Source organism: Rana temporaria, chromosome 1 (genome assembly GCF_905171775.1).
Source record: "Rana temporaria chromosome 1, aRanTem1.1, whole genome shotgun sequence".
Lineage (NCBI taxonomy): Eukaryota > Metazoa > Chordata > Amphibia > Anura > Ranidae > Rana > Rana temporaria.
Genome location: NC_053489.1, coordinates 21,217,233 through 21,237,309, shown reverse-complemented (window position 1 = coordinate 21,237,309; position 20,077 = coordinate 21,217,233). Strand labels below are relative to the sequence as shown.

Genomic DNA, 20,077 nt, shown 5'->3' with positions numbered 1-20,077 from the left:
AGATCTTTCTAATATTCTTCTAGGAGAGCGTTTAAAATTCTTCCCTTAGCTTTTCTGCGTAGCTCCAAGATTTCTTGAAGATCCTCCAGTTTTCCCATTTTGTGCTTAATAAAATATTATTGCCCTCTAAACCCTCTTTCAATTCTTCCATTTTGTATGTTTCTTCGACTGCGTCGATCCATTCCCAAATCAGAGGGGGGTCTGGGTCTTGCCACCTTCTAGGGATTAATCTCTTGGCGGCGTTCAGGAGGTGCGGTATCAGTGATTCCCTGTACCTTTTAATACCTTCTTCTCCCCCATGGAATAAGACAACCCATGGGTCCATCTTTATCTTTTTCTTTGTGATCTCCTCAACGCATCCCAATATTTTTTCCCAGTACTCTTTTATCTTAGGGCATCCCCACCAAAGGTGTGCCATATTTCCCAGTGTGCTACACCCCCTCCAGCAGTTCCCTGTCTGCCCCTCTTTAAATTGTTTTAATTTATCCGGTGTCATATACCAACCGGCAATGCATTTAAAGCACATTTCCGCCGTGCGGCTATCCACCGCGGAGGAGTGGGTCAGAGTCAACATTCTCTCTATTGTAGTCCTATCCCGCTTTGTGCCCAATTCCCTTTCCCATTTTTCAATGAATGGGGGTTTACCCGGCTCCCCCATCTTCATTAAGATCCTATAAAGTTTTGAAACAATACCTTTGGATCTTTCCGTGGTACAGATTTTTTCCAAGTCTGACAGCTGGTCTCCTGACCTCAACGGGTGTGGGAGACCTTGGATAAAATGGTTAAGCTGCTGAAACCTCCACTCATTGATTTCCATTAAATTTTTATTAAGTTTTAACTCCTGTAGTGTTCTAATGTGTCCCTGACTCATAATGTCTCTTAATTGTGCCGTGTCTTTTTTAATCCAATGCCCCCCCACTTGTGTCTTACCCGGTGCAAAAAAATCGTTGTTTTTCAGTGCTATAAGAGGTGAGTTATATTCTTTCTCAATTTTTTTATATACTATATCCCATGTTTTCAGTGCCTTTTTTGTTATCTCGTGTAGGTTTATGTCCAGTGTCCTAAATTTGGGGGGGTTCCAAATTATCTTATCTAACCTTGCCTGTGATAATTCATTTTCTAAACTTACCCATCTTTTTTCTTTATTGAGTCTGGCCCACTCCACCACCCTTGTCAAAATAACCGCATCGTAGTATCTCTTAACATCCGGAACGGCGAGTCCTCCCTTTTTTTTTGGTTGCATTAATGTTTAAGAAGATATCCTGTGTTTCTTGTTCTTCCATATAAAGTTCATAATTAATTTATTAGGGGCTGAGAGTAGAGTTCTCGGGAGGGCTATGGGGATCATCTGGAATTTATATAGGACCTTTGGCATAATGACCATTTTGCAATAGTTGATTCGTCCTATCCATGATATTGCTCTATTTTCCACCCTTTTTGTCTCTTTCTTAATTTCGTTTAGCAATGGGATAAAATTTATCTCGTACGTTTTTTTAATTGATTTGGCTAACATAATCCCAAGGTATTTAAGTTCACTGACCCAGTCGAAACGATGTTTTTTTTCAGGGATTTTTCTTCTATCTGATAGAAGTGCAGGGACAGTTCTAAGCATGGGAAACAAGTGCTACTTTGCAGGCATACTATACACCCCCCCCCCCCCAGGTACGAAATTTAAAGGAATATTTCACTTTTATTTTTTCACTTTAAGCATTATTAAAATCACTGCTCCAGAAAAAAATTGCAGTTTTTAAAACTTTTTATTTGCATTGATACATGTCCCCTGGGGCAGGACCCGGGTCCCCAAACACTTTTTATGACAATGACTTGCATATTAGCCTATTAGCACTTTTGATTTTTCATGTTGGTGTCCCATAGACTTTAACAGTGTTTGCGTGTTCGAACAAATTTTTTGCCTGTTCGCATGTTCTGCTGTGAACCGAAACCAGGGGGTGTTCGGCTCATCCCTAGTACTCAACAATACAATACACAGGTACGCAGAGCCCACGTGCACTCGCAGCCCATGTGTACTCACAGTCCACATGCACTCACAATACTCAGGTACTAACAATCCACACACACTACTAAGATATACACAACACTCAAGTACTCACTACACACAGGTATTCACACACTCACGTACTCACTATCAGGGCCGCCATTAGGGGGGTACAGGAAGTACACCTGTAAGGGGCCTGGAGGTCCCCAGGGGCCCAAATGGCAACCCCACAGGGCCCCATATGGCAACTCCCTTTTTTTTATTTATTTTTTATATAAAAAAAAAAATCTTTTTAATATATTTGTATTTTGTTTTTTTATTAAAGGGCCATATTTTTTTTAGAGGTCCGGAGGTCCCCAGGGGCCCGAAGGCCCCCAGGGTCCCGGATGGCAACCCCCCCTTTTTTTTATTTTTTTATAAAAAAATATAGTTTTTTTTCTAATATATTTTTATTTATTTTTTTATTAAAGGGCCAATATTTTTAGGGGTACGGGGAGCCCGCAGATCCCCAGGGCCCCGGATGACAACCCCCCTTTTGTTTATAAAAAACATATATTTTTTTATATATTTTTTATATATTTTTTAATTTATTATATATATATATATATATATATATATATATATATATATATATGTGTGTGTATTATTATTAAAGGGCCCAGAGGTCCCCAGGACCCCAGGTGGCAACCCCCCTTTTTTTTATAAAAAAAGAAATACATTTTATATTATTTTATTTATTTATTTTCTTTGTTATATATATATATATATATATATATATATATATATATATATATATATTTTATTAAAGGGCTCAGAGGTCCCCAGGGCCCCATGTGGCAAACCCCCTTTTTTATTTGTTATAAATGTTTATTTTTGTATTTTTGTTTATATATATATATTTTTTATTTTTTTTATTAAAGGACCCAGAGGTCCCCAGGGCCCTGGATGGCAACCCACTTTTTTTTTATATAAATGTTTATTTTTTGTTTTTTATATTTTTTTGTATTTATTTTTATTAAAGGGCCTAGAGGTTTATTTTTTATTATTAATATTAAAGGGCCCAGAGGTCCCGGATGGCAACCCCCCTTTTTTGCAATTTATTTTTATAAAAAAAAAAAGTGTGTGTGTATGTATGTATATGTATATATATATATATATATATATATATATATATATATATATATATATAATTTTTTTTTTATTATTAAAGGGCCCAGAGGTCCCCAGGCCCCCGGATGGCTACCCCCCTTTTTTATATATATTTTTCTTTATTTCTTCTTTTTTTTGTAAAGGCCCCACCTCCTCAATTCGAGGCAGCCCCCCCCCGCTTATCAATTTCAGGCGGCAGCACCCCCCCCCGGTTCTCTGCTCCAGGGGGCCCATGCCTGAAGCTGTGTAAGGGGCCCCATAATTCCTGATGGCTGCCCTGCTCACTATACACAGGTACTCGTGGTGATCGTTGGTGCGGTGTGTCAGTCTGTAAAGAGCTTCCAACGAAGGCTCGATACCAAGTGATCAGCTGTGTCCAATTACAGATGTTGATCGGCCTTTCCTCACTTGCGTCTGACAGACACGAGTAGAGGAGAGCTGATGGGTGGCTCCCCTGACAGGGGGGTCTGCGCTGATTGTTTATCAGCAAAGCCCCCCCCCCATGGATGCCCACACTGGACCACCAGGGAAGCCCCTAACATGTGGGTGGCCAGGTTTGTCTCCCATGGCCATCCACATATACCAATACATGCCCAATATATGCCAATCAGTGCCCACAAATGGGCACTGACTGGCACCATTATGGAAAAAAATTAAATCAATGATGCCCAGCAATGCCCATCAGTGCCACCCATAAGTACCCATCAGTGCCGCCTATTAAGTGCCCATTAGTGCCCCCTATGAGTGCCCATTAGTGCAGCATACCAGTGACACCTATCAGTGCCCATCAGTGCCCATCAGTTCCACCTCATTGGTGCCACTTCATCGGTGTCCAACGGTGCTGCCTTATCAGTGCCCGTCAGTGCAGCCTTTTCCGCCTGAAGGTGAAGCCTGGGCTCTTCTCTCACTGTGTCTCGGCTCCCATATGCCTCCTCAAGGTTATGATTGTTGATCTACTGGGAATCCATTGATCATGCTTATCCCTATTGGAGTGTTGCCGATTGGAATACTTGACAGACACATCTTGCCTCTGACACATCGCCAGCTTTGAGCTATCATCTTGCTGGTGGGGAAAACATCGTTCAGCAGTGACCCCATATATCCAGCCCTTCCGGTGGAGTGGTGAGGACCTTTGCCTATAATCATTGTGAGGAAAAGGCCCCGGCTAGGTTTAAGCCACAGGCTAATCTGGTCTGTCAACTGGTAAGAGTACACCCTTTCTGGTGGTGGATTTTCGGTGGTTTGCTGAGTCACAAGAATTTGGATGTGTACACCTATCACTCTTTACCTGAGTCCATCTTGGAGTACCTATCTGCAAAGAATTGCATTTCTTGGGATTTTTCTATTTAGATGGATTTCCTTATTCTGACTGTTTGAGAGTTAAAAAGTATATGTTGCAAGGGTGTGGCTTAACTGGCGACCGGGATGGACGCACATTGAGAGAGCTCCATGATCAGACACAGCCGACAGCTTTTTCTTTTGCTCACCGGACCCTAGAAATGGGCAGAGTGAACCACCAGACTCCTCCATAGTTCAGTCGCCTCCTTCTCCCAGAGCATCTCTGAACTCTTCAAGGCCTCTGGGAACAACGTGGCGAGTTCCAAGATGGCACGGTCCCAGCCGGACGAAGATGACTTCAGCGAGGACTCGCAATACACAGCCGAGGACTCAGGTAGGAGCCGCTCTCGTTCCAACAAGCCACTTACCTTTGCAGACATGTCGGTCATTGCGGCTGACATTAAGGCCACGTTCTCGGCAGCGATAACGGACCTGAAGTCCAACCTGCTGGTCTTATCAGACAAAATGGAGGCTGTGGAAGTGAAGGGGAAGCAGAGAGATAGAGCTATACGAAGGCTAGAAAAGGTGGTGGACACTCATGCTTCTCACTTTATTGAAATTAACCACCACTTAGAGGATTTGGACAATCGTGGCCGTAGATGTAACATTAGAGTGATGGGGATACCAGAGTCGGTTGAGAGCGATCAGATTGTTCCTGCACTACAAAGAGTGTTCAATAGCCTGTTGGAGAGGCAAGAGGACACTGTGATTGACTTTGTTAGAGCGCACAGGGCTCTCAGGGCTAGGGGCCCGGATGATGCTCCACCTAGGGACATTATTTGTTGTCTCCAGAGCTTTCCACTTAAGGAAGATATAATGCGGAAGGCACGTGGTAAACAAGCATATCGTTTTCAATGGCACGGATATTATGTGGTTCCAGGATCTATCACAAATCACACTGAGAAATCGTAGGGCACTGCGCCCCCTGCTGGAACAACTCAGGAGGAAGGACATAAAATATACCTGGCGCTTCCCCTTTGCCTTAGTCGTCACACTTGCAGGCAAACAACACATCTTGCGCTCGCCGGCCGATTTACCAGGCTTCTGTGAGGCACTAAATTTGGAGATGCTGGATCTCCCTGAATTGTACCAGGAGTATGCTCTTCCGCCACTGCCTAGGAGCCCACCTGATTCCCCCTTCTCTACACCGGATAAACAAAGGTCCAAGAAACCAAAACATGAGCACGGAGCGTCGGACTGGGTCGCGTGCGCGACCCACGGCTGGGCTCTTAAAAGGGACGTATATATACGTCCATGTGCCCAGCCGTGCCATTCTGTCGACGTACATCGGTGTTAGGCGGTCCTTAAGTTGTTAAAGGGGACATACCTCTGCGCCCATTTGCCCAGCTGAGCCGGCGTATATCGTTGTGTGCCGGTTGACATGTGGTTAAATAAATAACATGTTGATAAAGCGCAATAGAAACAAAGGAAAACAAAATATAAACAGTTTAAACTTTAACTTGTTTGAGTTTTTTTTTTGTCTCCCAGTTGCATAAATATATAAAACAAATAAAAAATCCATTCAAGATCGCAGACAGAATGACCTTCTTTGATGACAATGGTGAATTTCCTTTCCAATACACAATAGCTAATTCCATGTGTGCTTTCGGTTCCACACCACCAAATAGCTATATTGATGTTGGCTTGTACACACCATGGGCTAAAGAGGAAGACCAAATTCATATTGACCCCAATGAAATAATATGGAACCAAGGCAATAATAAGGTGAGGAGGAGCACATGTGGCTTTCACTTTTCATGACATTGGCCACCCATTGTACAGTTTTCACGACAGATGTGTAACGATTATAGTCAAGCAATGACATTTTCTAGTAATACCTACCCATGAGCTTTGTGAAAAATGTATATACGTTCCTGCTCCTTCGAAAAAACAATACCATAGACACAGAGCAGCCATCATACATTTTTGGGCCCCCATACACAGCTTAGGCCTGGGCCCCCTCAAGCCTGTCCACCAACATTCCCCAGGGCTTGCCCACGGGCCATCCCACTGAATCCACACACCGGCCACCTCACCTGTATGCACTCATTCCCCCCCTCAATCCCATCTACAATCATGGCCGAAATAGTTGGCACCCCAGATTTTTTTCCAGAAAATCAAGTATTTCTCACAGAAAAGTATTGCAGTAACACATGTTTTGCTATACACATTTGTATTCCCTTTGTGTGTATTGGATCGAAACAAAAAAAGGGAGGAAAAAAAGCAAATTGGACATAATGTCACACAAAACTCCAAAAATGGTCTGGTTAAAATTCTTGGCACCCTTTTAAAATTGTGGCTAAATAAGATTGTTTCACGCATGTGATTCTCCTTTAAACTCACCTGGGGCAAGTAACAGGTGTGGGCAATATAAAAAATCACACCTGAAAGCAGATAAAAAGGAGATAAGTTCACTTAGTCTTTGCATTGTGTGTCTGTGTGTGCCACACTAAGCATTGACAACAGAACGAGGATAAGAGAACTGTCTGAGGACTTGAGAACCCAAATTGTGGAAAAATATCAACAATCTCAAGGTTACAAGTCCATCTCCAGAGATCTAGATTTTCCTTTGTCCACAATGCCCAACATTATCAAGAAGTTTGCAACCCATGGCACTGTAGCTAATCTCTCTGGACGTGGAAGGAAGAGAAACATTGGTGAAAGGTTGCAATGCAGGAAAGTCCGGATGGTGGATAAGCCGCCCCAAACAAGTTCCAAAGAAATTTAAGCTGTCCTGCAGGCTCAGGGAGCATCAGTGTCAGCGCCAACTATCCGTCGACATTTAAATGAAATGAAACGCTATGGCAGGAGACCCAGGAGGACCCCACTGCTGACACAGAGACATAAAAAAGCAAGACTACAGTTTGCCAAAATGTACTTGAGTAAGCCAAAATCCTTCTGGTAAAACGTCTTGTGGACAGATGAGACCAAGATATAGCTTTTTGGTAAAGCACATCATTCTACTGTTTACCGAAAACGGAATGAGGCCTACAGAGAAAAGAACACAGTACCTACTGTGAAATATGGTGGAGGTTCAATGATGTTTTGGGGTTGTTTTGCAGTGGGTGCCTTAAATGTGTGCAAGGCATCATGAAATCTGAGGATTACCAAAGGATTTTGGGTCGCACTGTAGAGCCCAGTGTCAGAAAGCTGGGTTTGCGTCTGAGATCTTGGGTCTTCCAGCAGGACAATGACCCCAAACATGCATCAAAAAGCACCCATAAATGGATGGCAACAAAGTGCTGGAGAGTTCTAAAGTGGCCAGCAATGAGTCTAGATCTAAATCCCATTGAACACCTGTGGAGAGACCTGGAGCAGTTTACAAAGGAAGGGTGGTCCAAAATTCCCGGTGAGAGGTGTAAGAAGCTTATTGATGGTTATAGGAAGCGACTGATTTCAGTTATTTTTTCCAAAGGGTGTGCAACCAAATATTAAGTTAAGGGTGCCAAGAATTTTGACCAGCCCATTTTTGGAGTTTGGTGTGTGACATTATGTCCAATTTCTTTTTTTCCCTCCTTTTTTTGTTTTGTGCCAATACACAAAAAGGGAATAAACATGTGTATAGCAAAACATGTGTTACTGCAATACTTTTCTGTGAGAAATACTTGATTTTCTGGAAAAATTTCTGGGGTGCCAACAATTTCGGCCATGACTGTATAATTTTTGCACAAGAGCTGGATGACAAAGTATAATTATTTGTATGCACACATTGTAATATAAGCAGGCCTCCCGGAGGGGGGTTTCAGTGCCGCGCCACAGGGCGCCCGGGTGAGGGTGCTGTCTGTGCCACGATGCCAGCCGCCCATAGGGGGGTGATTGTTTGCTGTTGACTGTTTCCCAGTATGTTCAGCATTACGGCTCACTGTATTCAGTGCTCTTAAGCAATTCATTATTTGTGAATCCTTTGCAGTTTCTTACTCAATGATCACACCAGTCACAGCACTTCCTGTAGCAGGCTGACAACACTAAACAACTGCCCCAGTATTAGCAGCAACATTGTCAGCCTGCCATGAGTCCTCCTCCAGTGTGGGCCAGTGGCTTATGCCCTGTACACACGACCAGTTTTCCTGGCATGCCAAAACCCAACGTTTTTCCCGACGTGATTCATCTCAAGCCTGCCATGCATACACACGTTCATGAAAAAAAAAACGCTTGACAATAGCGCGTTGGCGTCCAACACGTACGACGGCACTATAAAGGGGACGTTCCATTCAAATGGTGCCACCCCTTGGCCGGATTTTGCTGATCCTCGTGTTAGTAAAAGTTTGGTGAGAGACGATTCGTGCTTTTCAGTCTTCGTGCTTTTCAGTCTGTTACAGCGTGACAAATGTGCTATCTCCATTACGAACGCTAATTTTACCAGACCGAGCACTCCCGTCTCATACTTGAGTCTGAGCATGCACGTTTTTTTCCCCTCGGAAAAGCCTACACACACGAGTATTTTTCGCAAGAAAAAAAGACTGACGGGAAACACGACAGGAAAAATTAGAGCAGGTTCAATTATTTTTTTTTGCGGGACGTTTTCTCATTGGCAAAACTGCTATGGAGCATACACACGACCGGTTTTCCTGACCAATAAAAAAAATGTCAGTTTTCTCGTCTGGAAAAAACGGTCGTGTGTACGAGGCATACGTGTTGTCAGCTTGAAATAAGAAGTGTTGTCCCTGCCAGGATCCCCAGACTGTACACAGTAAGGCATGTTGGCAACTCTACCGATAAATAGATTTTAGGTTTGCACGCACTTTAACCACTTAAGACCCGGACCATTATGCAGGTTAAGGACCTTGCCCCTTTTTGCGATTCGGCACTGCGTCGCTTTAACTGACAATTGCTCCCAAACATGGCTCCCAAACAAAATTGGCGTCCTTTTTTCACACAAATAGAGCTTTCTTTTGGTGGTATTTGATCACCTCTGCGGTTTTGATTTTTTGTGCTATAAACAAAAATAGAGCATACATTTTGAAAAAAATGCAATATTTTTTACTTTTTGCTATTATAAATATCCCCAAAAACATATAAAAAAAACTTTTTTTTCCTCAATTTAGGCCGATACATATTCTTCTACCTATTTTTGGTATAAAAAAAAATCGCAATAAGCGTTTATCGATTGGTTTGCACAAAATGTATAGCGATAGTTTTATGGCATTTTTATTAATATTTTTTTTCACTACTAATGGCGGTGCTCAGTGTTTTTTTTTTTTCGTGACTGCGACATTATGGCGGACACATCGGACAATTTTGACACATTTTTGGGACCATTGTAATTTTCACAGCGAAAAGTGCTATACAAATGCACTGATTATTGTGAAAATGATAATTGCAGTTTAGGAGTTAACCCCTAGGGGGCACTGTAGGGGTTAAGTGTGACCTCATATGTGTTTCTAACTGTAGGGGGGCGGGGCTGGATGTGTGATGTCAGTGATCATCTTTCCATATATCAGGGAACAGATGATCACTGACATTGCCCCACAGAATAACGGGGAAGGTGTGTTTACACTCACCTCTCCCCGTTCTTCAGCTCCAGTGACCAATCGCGGGACACCGGCAGCGATCGGGTCACGGAGCTTCGGACCGGGTCGCAAGTGTGCCGCCACTGGCGCGCTCTCGACCCCGTGGCTGGGCACTTAAAGAGGACGTACAGGTAAGTGATTGTGCCCAACCGTGCTATTCTGCCAACGTATATCGGCGTGAAGGGGTCCTTAAGTGGTTAAAGTGAAATTGAAGCAATGGATAAGGAGATGGAGTTTTGCAACACACTCTTATTTAATCTTCAATGTTGTTTCACACAAGTAGATTTAATTTTAATTTTTTTCACTTCCTTTTAGAAGCTGGAATCTCGGTGTGCAGACACTTGTTTGCCGGGATCCAGAAAAAAGCAAGGATTGTCTATCCACTCTTGCTGCTATGGCTGTGTCCCATGTTCAGAAGGACAGATATCTAATATGACAGGTATGCCTTTTTTATATAAAGTTTTATTTATTAATGTTTTATAACTTTACACTGAAAATCACAGATGTGCAAAAGCAAAGTATGTCATACTCTAGTGGTGCAGGAAATAACCATAATATGGGAGGGTGTAATACTACTTGTAGCCACAAGTTTTTGGACTATTGAGGGAAACTTTCATTTATGTAGAGATAGAATTCAAACTAACTACAGACCATCCACTGGGTTCTTATCAGGTTAAGATCCTAGCACTGAGGCCCTGTGCACACGGGCAAGAATCTCGTCAGGAATAAAAATGTTTTTCCTGATGAGATTCTTGGCAAGAATCTCTTGCCGCCCGAGTGTACAGACTCTCGTTTCAAAAGAACCGCGGTTCTCTTCAATGGAAATAACGCCGTGATGTAATCGCAGCATGCGCTCGTACATTCAATGCCGTCATCTTGCTTCACCCTACCTATGCCGTGGAAGCTACCGCGCATGTGTCAAAGTCATTTCGAGCATACACGGGTAGCCACGGTGACAGGTAAGTATACACACTCTCAGGTTTCTCGTCGGGAAACAGGCCGACAAGAATCTCGACGAGAAAAAAGGGAGAGCAGGTTCTCTTTTTTTTCTCGTCGAGATTCTTGCCAGATTTCCTGAAGAAAAACCTGAAAGCCTCGTACACACAAACGGTAATCTCGGCAAGAAGCAGTTTTCTTGGTGGTTTTTGCCGAGAAAACCAGTCGTGTATACAAGGCTTGAGATTTAGAACTTTCCGTAAAGTCCATACCAGTGGCCCCGAAGTGTGCCTTAGCGTGGAGCGCAGCTTCAACCAGAAGGGACGTAGGAGTGATTCAGGCCAATGAGATAACGTGTTTCACAGTGTCCGCTGTTTCAAACAACGGAAGCTGTGAATGCGTTCTCTCATAGGCCCGAATCACCCCTATGTCACTTCTGGTTGCTGCAACTACACGGCGTGACTGCCCGCCAGCTTCAGGATTCCCCTGCAGACACCCTATTGCTGCCTGATTCTCTGGGACAAAGCCATCCATCCTACGGACCGCACAGTGACTCCGGACACTTTTAATTTTTTTATGCCCACTCATGCCTTTGCCCTGTGAGTAGCCATTTTTTTTGTTCAATAATATTTTTATTAAGTATACAGAATATACAAGTACAAAAGGGGATGAAACAGAAGACCATTCCAGAACAGAAAACAAAAACGAAGTCAGGGACATCAAATCAAAATAAAACAAGGTACATATAGAGAAGGTGCAGGAGGAGCACTCTGACTGAGACCAGTCCCCACTTGGCCAGAACCGAAAAAGAGCCCCTGCTCGGTATTATTACTAGAATGTCCCTGAACTAAAATGCTTACAATAAAATGTGAAACATTGGATGGTGAGAGGGTATAAAGAAGGATGAGGAGAGAGATAGGGAAAGAACAAGGAGAAGAGGAGAAGAAAGAAAAGGGTAAGGGGGGGAGGTGGGGGTGAGAGGGGTAAGGAGGGAAGTCGCCACAGGTGGGTACCATTCATATGTAATTAATAAAAACATGTTAACCAAGAGAACAGTGTCTCATAGCTCAATGTATAATATTAGCATACGCAGTGGTAAATTTAAAGGCAAACCAGTCGGCCCATATTTTAATCGCCAAATCAGATTTATTCTTACTAAAGAGTGTGAGATCCTCCATATGATACGTATGATCAACTTCCTCTAACCATTGACACAATGTTGGAACTGTGGCCAACTTCCAATACCTGGGAATTAAAGACTTCGCCGCATTTAAGAAATGCGGTGTCAAGGATTTCTTATATAGGCCCACTGGTCTGTCTGTGCAGTGTAACAAAACAACCCCAGGATCACTGGGGGTCTCATATCCCTGGATTTCCTTCATACAATCAAGAACAGCTTTCCAAAATGGGCGTATATTTGGGCAGTCCCACCAAAGGTGAGCATGTGTTGCCCTGTTTCCTCAGCCCCTCCAACAGAGAGGGGAAGTCAGAGGGAACATCCCATGAAGTGCCACAGGAGTGAGGTGCCACCTGGTGAGGATTTTGTAGTTTACTTCCGCGGTCCTGGAGGAAATTGAGGAGGTATGAGCCAAACTAAGGATCTTGGACTTCTGGGCTGTCTGTGAGTGTTATATTGAGGTCTCGTTCCCAGTTACGAAGGAATATTGGTTGGCCTTTGGTTGTTAAGGACATCAATGCCTTGTAGAAATATGAGAGGGGTCTCTCTGGGGGTTGGTCCTCTGCAAAGGCTAGTTCAATTAGGGACAGATCCGTGAGAGATCGAAGTGGTCGTGGAAGGGAGCGTATAAAGGCTGAAAGTTGGTGGTATTTCCAGTGGTCCATGAAGCAAATGGGGGAGGGGCCCATTAGGTCTGATAAGGAGGCCACCCCATTGGGAGTAATCGCTTGATGTAACATAGTTGCATTACCCAGAGACCAAGGCTTTCCAGAGATGAACATGTTCCCGGGGGGGAAGTAGTTATGTCCAGCAAGAGGCATTAATGGGCAGTTATGCAGCCACCCAAAAGATCTACACAGCGAGTCCCAGATCGTTAAGGTGGAATGCGTGAGGGGGGAGGTGGGCATGGCAAGAGATCTGCATTGTTTGGGGATCCATAGCTGTGTAAATAAATCCGTGGAGCACATGGACTCCTCCAAGGATACCCATAATTTAGAGCGCTTATGATATCTCCAATCTAATATTCTAGTGAGTACTGCAGCTTTAAAATAAACCTTAGCATCCGGTAGAGCGAGGCCCCCATCGGATTTAGACCTAATAAGTGTGGATCTAGCTAATCTGGGTCGCCTCCCACGCCAAATGTATTTACTAAATAGGGACCGGAGGAGAGTAAAAAAACCTACTGGGACCTTGAAAGGGATCATTTGAAACAGAAAGAGTAGCCTGGGCAGTATGTTCATCTTCACAATGCTGATCCTCCCCAACCAGGAATGGGCAAGCTGGGACCACCTCTGCAGATCTGCTTTAATAGTGTTTAACAGGGGCATATAATTAGTTCGGAACAGGGAGGAGGGGTTGGGGGTCAGAAAGATGCCAAGATATTTAAGGGACTGGGGCTGCCAATTAAAAGGAAAGGAGTCTTTTAGACGGGTGGCTAGTGTATTTGGGACAGTGAGGTTTAAGATTTCGGATTTAGACATATTGATCTTAAAATTAGAGATGGCACTAAATTTTGAGAAAGCAGACATCAGATTAGGGAGGGATATAAGGGGGCGTTGTATATAGAAGAGAATATCATCCGCATATGCGGCATATTTATGTTCGACAGAGCCAACCGTGATCCCACGAATGTTCTGGTCTGATCTGATAGTCGATAGGAAGGGTTCTAGGGAGAGGGCGAATAAAATAGGGGAGAGGGGACAACCCTGTCGGGTGCCATTATATAATGTAAATGATTCACTCAGGGTTCTGTTTATGCGAAGTTGGGCGGTTGGAGAAGAGTAGAGGGCTGATATACGGGACAACAGAGAGGGACCGATGCCAAGATGGGAGAGGGTCATCATAAGGTACTCCCAGTCCACCCTGTCAAAAGCCTTCTCAGCATCTGTAGATAAAAGAAGGGTGGGCAGGGAGAACCGACGAACATATGACATCAGTGAGAGGGTGCGAAGGGAGTTATCCCGTGCCTCTCTCCCGGGAATAAAGCCCGTTTGGTCCAAAGATACCCATTGGGGGAGGAGCGGGAGGAGCCTGTTCGCAATCACTTTAGCGTAGAGCTTGGCGTCAATGTTTAATAAAGAAATGGGTCTGTAGCTACCGCAATTACAAGGATCCTTACCAGGCTTAGGGATAACTGTGATGTGTGCGTGGAGGGTTTCCGGTCGGAAGCCATTATCCCCTGAGATGGAATTAGCGTACTTGGTCAGATGCGGCATCAGTAAATCAGCAAAGGACCGGTAGTATAGAACCGAAAACCCATCGGGACCCGGAGCTTTACCAGAGGCCATAGCTTTTAATGCAAGACGCATCTCAGAGGTAGTGATCTCTCCTTCCAAGGTAGCCAGCTTGTCCATTGATAGTCTGGGCAGGTTGGCTTGGGAGAGGTAGTCATTGATAAGTCTGGATCTGGTCCCTGCATCCTCAACTGTGTTACGTACGTGGTATAGAGTCTGGTAGAATGAACGGAATTCCCTAGCAATGGACGTCGTGTCATGTACTAAAGAGTCTCGCGAGGTCTTTATCCGATCTATAATAGTGGCTGTCTTTTTTTGTTGCAACGAACGAGCCAACAGGCGCCCAGGCCTGTTGCCCCATTCGTGCATACGTTGGGCAATGATACGATAGGATTGCTTCTGGTCCAAATGATAAAGGGCTCGAAGCTCCTCCCTTTTCTGTGTCAAAGTATGGAAGATCGCTTGGGATCGAGTAGACTTGTGTTGGCGTTCTAAAGTTTCAATTTCCCTGATCAGTTCCCGTTGTTTAAAAATGTGTTCCCTCTTTCTCCTTGCACCCAATTCGATAAGTTTACCTCGGATAAAGGCTTTATGGGCCTCCCACAGCGTGCCAGGGGCAACACCAGCGGGTTGATTATCAGTGAAGTATTGAGATAAATCACTCAGGAGCACCTTCCTATCCACTTCTTCGGAAAGGAGGTTGTCATTGAGCTTCCAGTTCGCGGATCTACAGGGTAAAGAGGGGATAGCTACAGTGAGAATGATCGGGGCATGGTCTGAGATAGTAGTGGCAGCGATTGAAGAGGCCGTCGGGAGGGAAAGATGATGGTGACTAATGAAGAAAAGGTCTATTCTAGAGTGGGTCTGGTGCAAATGGGAGTAATGGGTATAGTCTTTCACCCGGGGATGCATGATCCGCCAAATGTCCATCAATTGGGCATTATGTAAAGATTTACGCAAGAACGAAAGGCGTCTCTGCGAAATACAGGACTGGCCTAGGGATGTATCCAGAGACGGTTCCAGGGACACATTAAAGTCTCCGGCTAGGAGGATGCATCCCCGGGCAAAATCCCCCAATTTCTTAAGGGTAGAAGCTATAAAGGAAACCTGATCACGGTTGGGAGCGTATAAAGTGGCGATTGTGCATGGCATACTACCCAGGCTACCACGAAGGAATAGGAAGCGACCCAGATCATCACTAAGCATAGCATTGAGCTTAAAGGGAGCCCCCTTGCGAAACCCAATGGCCACACCCTTAGATTTGTGTACATCTGAAAGGCTGTAATACCATAATGGGTATTGGGGGGAGGTGAGTTTCACAGAGGTGGTGTGTGTAAGGTGGGTTTCCTGCAAGAGGACAACATCCCCATGCAGACGACCCAGCTCTCTTTAGAGGTTATGTCTCTTACCTGGGGAGTGTAGACCCCGGACGTTCAGGGAGACCAAATTCAGCGTAGCCATAAGGTTTCAGAGTAGGGACACATATCCTCATTGCTAGGAAGGCAGCACCTGCGGCGGGGACAAAGAGTAAGGGACAGGGAGGGGAGAGACAAGGGGGGAAAGCACCATAGAGGTAGAAAGAGAGAAAGAAGAAATAGACAAAGACAAGTGACATCAAAAACAACATTGACCCCAAAAGGGGGACACCTTATAATTGCACGCAAATGAATGCGGTGCAAGGGAGGGTAGTGCGAGCGGGACGACACCCCCACGTCCACGGCCCCCGAAGAGGCTAGGCCATAGGGGTGCAGGGCCACGCCACACACCCTCAGGAGGGGGGCGGAATCACGCCAGGAGCTGGCGGCGAGCATCGAAAGAGCGACGATCGCCGTCAGGGAAACCCAGCGCCGACACCAATTACATCAAAAGTACATTAAAATTTAAACTTAAATCTAATGGTATAGTGTAGGTTAAACGGAACATTGGTTTAGAACCTGCTATGTATGACACAAATTTCCCATAGGATCCGTTGGGCGAGGTGGGCAAAACTAAAAACATAACCACCCGAGAAAGAACCCCACCCAAGTCATTCCTGCCAGAGTAATGGGTCAACCAAATTTTAAGTGAGATAGGGTGATTAACAGAACCCGAGGGTATCAGGAAAGACAGGAGAGACCTATGTGGTAAAGTGGTCAGGCCGAATCAGCCGGATTGGCCTGGAATCATGTCATGGAAAGCTTCCATCTGGCGGTGAAGGCCTCATCCCAGAGGCGGTGAGATCTCTGCGGTGGCGGATCGACGTCCGCGGCTCACATTCTTTCACTGAGGAGTAGGTGCTGCGGGAGGAGGGGGGAGAGTTTCTTGCCAGCCGGGTAGCTCCGGGGGGGAGATATCAACATCCGAACAAAATTTCTCCAAATCTTCCGGGAAACGGAGTATTGCTGTCTTACCTCCATGATGAGCAATGAGAGCCGACGGGAAGCCCCAGCGGTAGGAGATCGAAGCGGCCCTGAGCTTCTCAGTCAAGGGTTTCAGGGCTCTACGGCGGTCCAGGGTTTCCCTAGCAAGGTCAGGGAAGAAAGACAGCACGGCCCCATCGAAGTCCAGGGAGGAGGAATCGCGGGCCTTGCGCATTATTTGCTCCTTTTCCTCGTAATAGTGGAGCCTGCAAATCACGTCTCTCGGGGTGTCTGATGAGAGATTGCGGGGGCGTAGGGCTCTGTGAACCCTATCCAACTTGAGCGGGTGGTCTGCAGGGAGGCCTAGCATTCCATTAAAAATGCCACGGACCGAGTGTAGAAGGTCGTCATCTCCCGTCGCCTCGGGGAGGCCTCTAATACGGATATTATTCCTTCTGGCCCGGTTCTCCTGGTCCTCGATCTTGTAAAGGGCCATTCTGTGTGCAATAGTGAGGGACCTTGTGGAGGACTGCAGATCTCTAATGGCGGCTGCGTGGCAGTCCAAACGGAGTTCCGATTCTTCCACACGCTCTAACACTAGCGCCAAATCCCCACGTACTGCGGAGAGATTTTTCTTAATGGAGCGCTCCAGTCCTCGGAACATAGAAGCAAATTCAGCTTTAGTCGGGAAGCCTTCTACAAGTGCCGCAACACTAGATCGACCAAGGGAGCTCTCCTCTCCTTCCGAGCAAGCAGACGAGGCTGGAGAGTGATGCCTGTGTTCCGGCTTGCGGCGGGGGGCGGAACTCACCCCTGAGCTTGTGCCACGTGTAGTGCGGCCTAGTCCATCTGCATCCTCCACATCTCCCGATTCCATGGAAAGGAATCTTTTGATGGAGCCCGAGGATGCCCCCGGTTTAGGAAGAGTCTTGCCCGATTTTTTCCTCATGTTGAGCGGTTGGGAGATAATAATATAGCAGGTTTTTGTGGTGTCAGCGCCGGAGCTCCTGTGAAGCACGTCTTCACCTCTGCATGTCCAGGCCACGCCCCTGTGAGTAGCCATTTGACTGTCTATGTTGTCTTAATAAATTACACTTATTATACTGCACTTAGTCTAACACGCCTTGCTTTTTACCATTGTATCTTTCAGAGTTTGCTTCTGATTTCATGGTAGCTGCCGCTAGTGCACACCCTTACAGACTGTGTCACCTGTCCTTTTAATATTATTGGACTTTTTAGAGACTATGCTCGATTGAATTTTGCACCATCCTACCTTTTCTCTGTTAACATTAATTATGAGTATGGTAAAGTGGAAGTAATTCCATCCATTTACTAGTTTAAAAAAAGTTTAATTTCCGGCACGTGTAGGAAATTTAACACTCACATTGGTTGTGGTCTCAACCAAACTGTCAAAACATCCAATGGCTGGTGTCATAACTGATCACATGTGCAGCAAAATGGCAGTTGTAGTTTAAACAGAGAGATGACAGCTTCCTTGGCTGAAAATGATAGGGGGGGGGGGTTACTTACACTTTAACTGGATATAACTGTTTTAACTTATTATATAGACGTTGTAAGTTTCAAAAAAAAAATTCTCCGTTGCTTAACTCAACCTTTGTAGCTTAATCTTTGATATTTATTTATTGTAATATATGCATTTATTACTTTATTGTAATGATTTAACTTTAATAAAAAAATATTGTTTAAAAAAAAGAATATAATGTCAAAACAGAGAGCACACAATAACTTCAAAGTCACAACCCCACACTTACTGAACCCCCTTTTATCCAGGTTTCCAAAACTATTACCAAAATATAGGCTTCAGGTATGTGTTTGGTATAAACTGGCTAGTGTGAGGACAGTAAAAGAGCACTTGAAAAGACAGCAAATAGAAAGAGACCGAACAAAAGCAACAAATATTGTTCACTGACTGGGTAACATGTAAGCAGTTTAGTAAGGTCGAAATAACAGTGGAAGAGACAAGGCAGGTTTTATCTTGAAATATAAATTAGAGTGTATTACTTGAGGGGCAATGGAGTTAATTTACTAAAGGCAACCAGGCTGTGCATTTTGCAAGTGCAGTTGTTCCAAAGCTTAGTAAATGAAGTGAAGCTTCACTTTGTAAAGAATATCCAATCAAATGCAAGCAAAATATAAAACATCACTTTGCTAGCACATGATTGGATGATGGAAGTCAGCAGAGCTTCTGCTCATTTACTAAGCTCTGGGGCAACTACTCTTGAAGAGTGCAACTGCACTTTGTAAAGTGCACTATTTATTTCCCGTTAGTAAGTTAACCCCAATAGCCACAAATATTGTTCAGGGGCTTGAGGGGCAGGAGCTATTGTTCAGGGGAGGTTGGCAAGATGGAGATGTAAGAGGGAGAGAGGGAGAGATGAGGCAGTTTTAATCTTACAATGAATGTTATTGTATGTTATTTGAGGGACAATAAGTGTAAGTGTTGTAAAATGGCTTGATGGTAAGGATGGGCAATCTGTTCGAATCGAACGTTGCCTGTTCACCCGTTCGCCGAACAGTGAACAATTTGGGGTGTCCGCGGCAAATTCAAAAAGCCACGGAACACCCTTTAAAAGTCTATGGAAGAAACCAAAAGTGCTAATTTTAAAGGTTAATATGCAAGTTATTGTCATAAAAAGTGTTTGGGGACCTGGGTCCTGCCCCAGGGGACATGTATTAATGCAAAAAAAGTTTTAAAAACTTCAGTTTTTCGGGAGCAGTGATTTTAATAATGCTTAAAGTGAAACATTAAAAGTGAAATATTCCTCTAAATTTCGTACCTGGGGGGTGTCTATAGTATGAATGTAAAGTAGCACATGTTTCCCGTGCTTAGAAAAGTCCCTGCACAAAATGACATTTTAAAAGGAAAAAAAGTAATTTAAAACTGATCGCGGCTGTAATGAATTGTCGGGTCTCGGCAATACAGATAAAAGTAATTGAAAAAAAAAAACAGCATGGGTTCCCCCCTTAGTCCATTACTAGGCCCTTTGGGTCTGGTATGAATATTAAGGGTCACCCCTAACCAAAATTAAAAAAAGCGTGGCCCTTCAGGTCTGGTATGGATATTAAGGGGAACCCTGTGCCATTTAAAAAAAATGGTGTGGGGTTCCCCCCCAAAAATCAATAACAGACCCTTATCCAAGCATGCAACCTGACAGGCCGCAGGAAAAGAGGGGGGGCGGGAGAGCACCCCCCTCTTGAACCGCATCAGGCCACATGCCCTCATTTCCATAACAACTGATGATTCATCAGCTGTCAATGGGTTTTATCGCTGACAGATGAATGATAAAAAAAAGTGCCTGTTAAAAAATATAGAAAAAAAATGCCAAATGTAAAAAAAAATTGTGTGGGGTCCCCCCAAAATCCATACCAGACCCTTA

General features: G+C 44.5%; 2 protein-coding genes across 2 annotated transcripts in view; both read left to right on the top strand.

Annotated features, from left to right (window-relative positions):
• The window catches only part of LOC120928058 (vomeronasal type-2 receptor 26-like), a 33,653-nt gene extending 28,258 nt beyond the window's left edge, over nucleotides 1–5,395 (top strand). Inside the window, exon 4 of the mRNA XM_040339174.1 lies at nucleotides 4,700–5,395. Coding sequence (XP_040195108.1) covers nucleotides 4,700–5,395 — 696 coding nt within the window. The remainder of the gene's footprint in view (nucleotides 1–4,699) is intronic.
• Nucleotides 5,396–6,022: 627 nt separating this feature from the next.
• LOC120927981 (vomeronasal type-2 receptor 26-like) overlaps nucleotides 6,023–20,077 on the top strand; it is a 49,450-nt gene continuing 35,395 nt past the window's right edge. The window contains exons 1-2 of the mRNA XM_040339059.1: nucleotides 6,023–6,208; nucleotides 10,309–10,432. Of these exons, the coding sequence (XP_040194993.1) occupies nucleotides 6,023–6,208; nucleotides 10,309–10,432 (310 nt within the window). The remainder of the gene's footprint in view (nucleotides 6,209–10,308; nucleotides 10,433–20,077) is intronic.